The sequence below is a fragment of the Monoraphidium neglectum genome, assembly GCF_000611645.1.
Source record: "Monoraphidium neglectum strain SAG 48.87 unplaced genomic scaffold scaffold03627, whole genome shotgun sequence".
NCBI classification, from domain to species: Eukaryota; Viridiplantae; Chlorophyta; class Chlorophyceae; order Sphaeropleales; family Selenastraceae; genus Monoraphidium; species Monoraphidium neglectum.
In genome coordinates, this window is record NW_014010002.1 from 1,670 (window position 1) to 5,964 (window position 4,295).

The following is a 4,295-nucleotide window of genomic DNA, read 5'->3' on the forward strand; positions in this document are numbered from 1 at the left end:
GAGTTGCGGGTCCCGCATGCCTGCACGGCTCGTACCCATGCGTCCTTGCATCATGGCTGTCAGAGCGCCATGCTACATGGCCGCCATGCCTGAGCACCATGCCTGCCTAAGCCACGGCTGCGCGTCTGTGTAGTGCACGGCTTCCCTTGACAACAGAATTCCTTGCCATCAACTTCTTTTACTTTGCACCCGACCTGCCGGCGCAGGAGCTGGCCCGCCACCTGAACACCTTCAGGAACTTTGCCATCTGCTTCTCTTTCCTCTCCCCCATCACCGGCCTCACGGGGTGCGCCGCCTGTGGCATAGGCAAAGGTCTAGCAGAGACGTGCGCCGGATCTTGTGGCGCTTTGGCTGCCCGCTCTGCGTGGGTGGTGGTGGTGTGCCATCAATGCCACTTTTGACGCTGCCCCCCATGTTTTCCTGCTGCTGTTGCCTGTGCTCCCACTCCGCCGTCACAAGCATGCAACCCTAACGTACATCTCCTCTGCCCGCAGCACCTTCTCTTACACCTGGACTTATGGCGGCCCCGTGTCCCTGGTGTGGGGCTGGATCATAATTGTGGTCATGAACCTCTTCGTCGGCCTCGCACTGTCGGAGCTCGCATCATGTGGGCTTCTGCTTGGGTTCAGGGGTTGGTGGGTTGGAGCGAGGTCCCCGGTTGCTGGCACATGGCAGGGGAGGGGGCAGTTGCAAAGTGAAGGTGCCTGACCCCTGCGGGGTCTGTGTGTGAGTGAGGCAGCTTGCGATGGTCTTGCGAAGCCACCGCTGCTGATGTGCTCCCTGATAAATAGGGCCATGGCTCGCCAAGCAAGCCGGCTATGCCGCCTGCAGCTCACGGGCGGCAGGGTCGACCAAATTCACCGTGGTTAATGCTGTCGGCTTTGACAAGACGTGTGTATTCCAGGAAGGATTGTGTTTTTCTGGCCAGGCCGCCCAAGCTTATCCTCTTTGCAAACGGCATTCCGCATCGAGGTGTCACACTCTGACGTCACCCGCCTATCCCACTTCAAACTTGCGCAGCATTCCCCACCGCCGGCGGGGTGTTTTATTGGTCCGGACGCATGGGGGGCCACCGTTACGGGTGAGGCTGCTGGGAGGCTGCGCTGGTTTCTGGGCAGCAAGCAGTGGGAAGGCTAACCTTCCCCCTGGGCGCGGTGGCCACCAAATCGGCCGCTTTGCATGCGTCACTGGCATATGAGTCGACGCGTTTGCACTTAATATGCCACTACATGTTGATTTTGTTGATTAATCGTGCAGGCCCATGGCAGCTTGGATTGTGGGCTTCTTCTCAGTGTTGGGCGAGATTGGCTCCACAGCTGGTGTCACCTACACCACAGGTGAACAGGGTGTTCGCACTTACAGGTGGAGATTTGCTTAGTGATTGGCCTTGGGACCGTTCAGTAGGGCCGAGCGTTTTGTGCCGCTCTCGGAACGCCATGCATTCCGCCTTTGTGCATGACGTCAGTTCACGCAGAGATCTCAACTCATCCATTCGTGGTCATGTCGTGAATGCCCTAACTGAAGCCCTGCTAACGTTCCCAACCTCAATCTCCCCCCCCCCCCCGCGTCTCCCCCCCAGCCATCATCATCTCGCAGTACGTGCTGCTGGGCCGCGGTGGCGCCCTCGGCGGTGCGGCCCCCCTCACGCAGTACGAGATCGTTGGCATCTACATCGGCGTTGAGGTGAGAAGATTGGTGTGGCGCGAGCACATGAGTGATGTAAACGATTGCTCACATTGAGCCACCTGATGAGTGTTGTTTGCGCACCAACCCACCCACCCATCAGCTGTGCAGCTTTTCTCTAATATTGCGGTGTCTTACGTTGGAATTGTTGAAACCCTGTTGTTTCCTACCAATCCGCAACGAACACCTCCCGGACCAATTTGTGCAGCTTGCGTCATTCTGCCATGATGCTGTGGAGTCAAAAGCCCGGGCGGTTAACTTCCCAACCCTGTGCTGCTTTTGCCGCCCAAACCAACCATTTAGAACAAACATCCAGGCTCGCATTTAACATACGTGCAATTCTTCCCCCTGCAAACCCTACTGTCTCAGATCTTGATCGGCCTGCTCAACACGTTCAGCATGAAGCTGCTCGACACCGTCGCTGAAGTATCTGGTGGGGGCCTTGGGTGTTTGTGCTGGCAGGACGGCAACGGGTGTGTCCTCTTGCACACTTATATACCTGCGTCACTGAACGGCCCCTCAGCCACACCTGCTGCCCTTCATTTTGTTGCTGGCCCAGCCTGCTCTGCTGTGCAGTGCGCCAGCTTGTGCCTGGAGTGGCTTCCGCACAACCAGGCACATTTACCAAAGCAGCATTGCATTTGTTGCAACGTTTTGCTGCACTTTCTGATTGTTACAGAATGCTGACTGCAAACCTTCGCACAAACCCTCTCCCCCTCCCCTCAATTAACACCTTCTTCGCACAACAGTTTGGTTCCATGTGATTGGCATTACCGCATTTGTGGCGATCCTGCCCGCCATCGCGCCCACCCACCAGCCGGCGTCGTTTGTCTTCACGCAGTTCAGCCCCGACAAGGTGGGGGGCCACACCATGCTGCACGCATGACACCCTCAGGCTGCCGGCCAGTTCTGCTGCAGGTGCTCGGGATACATCAATTGCTTGTCATTCACCCTCATCGCTGCGAAGGCCTTGAGCCCTGCCTCCCTGAACAACATGCCAGGTGTTCTCTGGCATTGGCAGTGATGGTTTCACGTTCCTGCTGGCCCTGCTGGGCAGGTGAGAGGGCGCACGCACACGCACGCTTCGACGCCAACACTGTGTTGCCACAAACATTGGACTGTGTCAATTGGATTTGCTTGATCGCGCCAGCAAATGGGGTGTTGCTGTGTGCCGCCTCCCTCCCATCAACAAGGGGGGGGCCTACGCATGCACACACATGACAACGACAAACAACCTACCTCCGCTTCACCTTTGCTGGGGCGCAGTGCTTGGGCCATGGTGGGCTACGATGCTGCGGCTCACCTGAGCGAGGAGACACAGGTGGGTTCATCTGGGGTTTAAAGTGTTGCAGGTAGCGCTTGCCAGCTGGGGCTGTCTAGACCGGCCCGTAGCACCCCTGCTCTCGTCCACCAAAGCTAGCGTCGTGCTCGGTTGTCTGGTAGCCACCCAGCACGCGGCTGGATCTCTGTCCACCTGGTTTGTTGCCCTGCATGCCTGAGAGCCCTATGCCATCTCAGCCCGTCACGCTGCACTATCTCCCAGGGTGCTGCGATGGCCGGCCCCATCAGCCTCATCTCCACCATCCTGGCGGGCGCTGTTGTCGGCTTCTTCTACATCCTGGCGCTGCTGTTCTCCGTGCAGGTGGGGCGCGCCAGCAGCCCTGGGTTTTGCCTCGCACACGGCAAGGAAGCTCATGCCGTCCGGCCACCCCCTCATGCTGCCTGCACTTTCCCGGGACCTCCATGTTGCTCCCATTTTAAACCGCTCCAATTTGCCTGTTGTAACTCGAAAAATCTCATGTCATCTTCACTTACCCTTCCACCTTTTCCTCTTGGTTCACCTTCCCAACGCAAAGGACCCATCGGCCGTCCTGGCTGGCGACACCGCAGGGGGCAATGGCCCCATGCAGATTACTTGGGATGTGTTCAAGGCGCGCTTTGGCAGCGGCGTCGGCGCGCTGGGCCTGTTCGTGGTGCCCCTGCTGTGCTCCTTGTTCTGCGGCAACGCGTGCCTCACCACGTGCAGCAGGGTGGTGTGGTCGTTCAGCCGCGACGGGAACCTCTGGATCAGCCGCAAGCTCAGGCAGGTGCACCCCAAGTTTGGCACCCCGCTCAACGCTGTGGTGAGTGCCTTGGCCTCGGGAAGGAAGGGCGCGCACATTGTGGATGAGGGCGGCAGGAACCTGGGCCGTCCTGAATTCATGGCCACAGCAATTGTGCTTGCGTGGCTGATGTGGACTCATGCGCAGTATTATTGCTGGCGCGGTCGCAAATTTTGGAAATGCGGGTTGCCTATGTGTATCCCACGCTTACCCGCCCCATTGCTTACCAACTTGAAACTTGGGACCGCAGTGGTTCAGTGTGGTGTGTCAGATTATCGTGGGTCTGCCCGCCCTCTACTCCTACACCGCCTTTGCCGCCATCACGTCCATCGGTGTCATTGGCCTCTACATCAGGTTGGCAGGTTGACGCTCCTCACTCCAATCATACCAGTGCCGTTCAGGATACTGATTATAATTTGGCATCAGGCCCTGCACCGCAGTCGAGTGCTGCAGTGCTGTGCGGCACCAGGGGGTGGATTTGACCAGACAACTGCATGGTCAGGCCGTCGC

The 4,295-nt window shown here is 58.4% G+C and overlaps 1 protein-coding gene across 1 annotated transcript; it reads left to right on the forward strand.

The window, feature by feature from the left end:
• Positions 1 to 1,261: 1,261 nt before the first annotated feature.
• On the forward strand, positions 1,262 to 4,152 carry MNEG_13105 (putative amino-acid permease; the record flags this gene model as incomplete). The annotated part of the gene is made up of 9 exons (XM_014038423.1): positions 1,262 to 1,337; positions 1,580 to 1,683; positions 2,053 to 2,116; positions 2,433 to 2,539; positions 2,685 to 2,740; positions 2,950 to 3,004; positions 3,227 to 3,325; positions 3,540 to 3,806; positions 4,036 to 4,152. 9 exons carry the CDS (start codon positions 1,262 to 1,264, stop codon positions 4,150 to 4,152), a joined length of 945 nt encoding a protein of 314 aa, XP_013893877.1.
• Between the last annotated feature and the right edge of the window lie 143 nt (positions 4,153 to 4,295).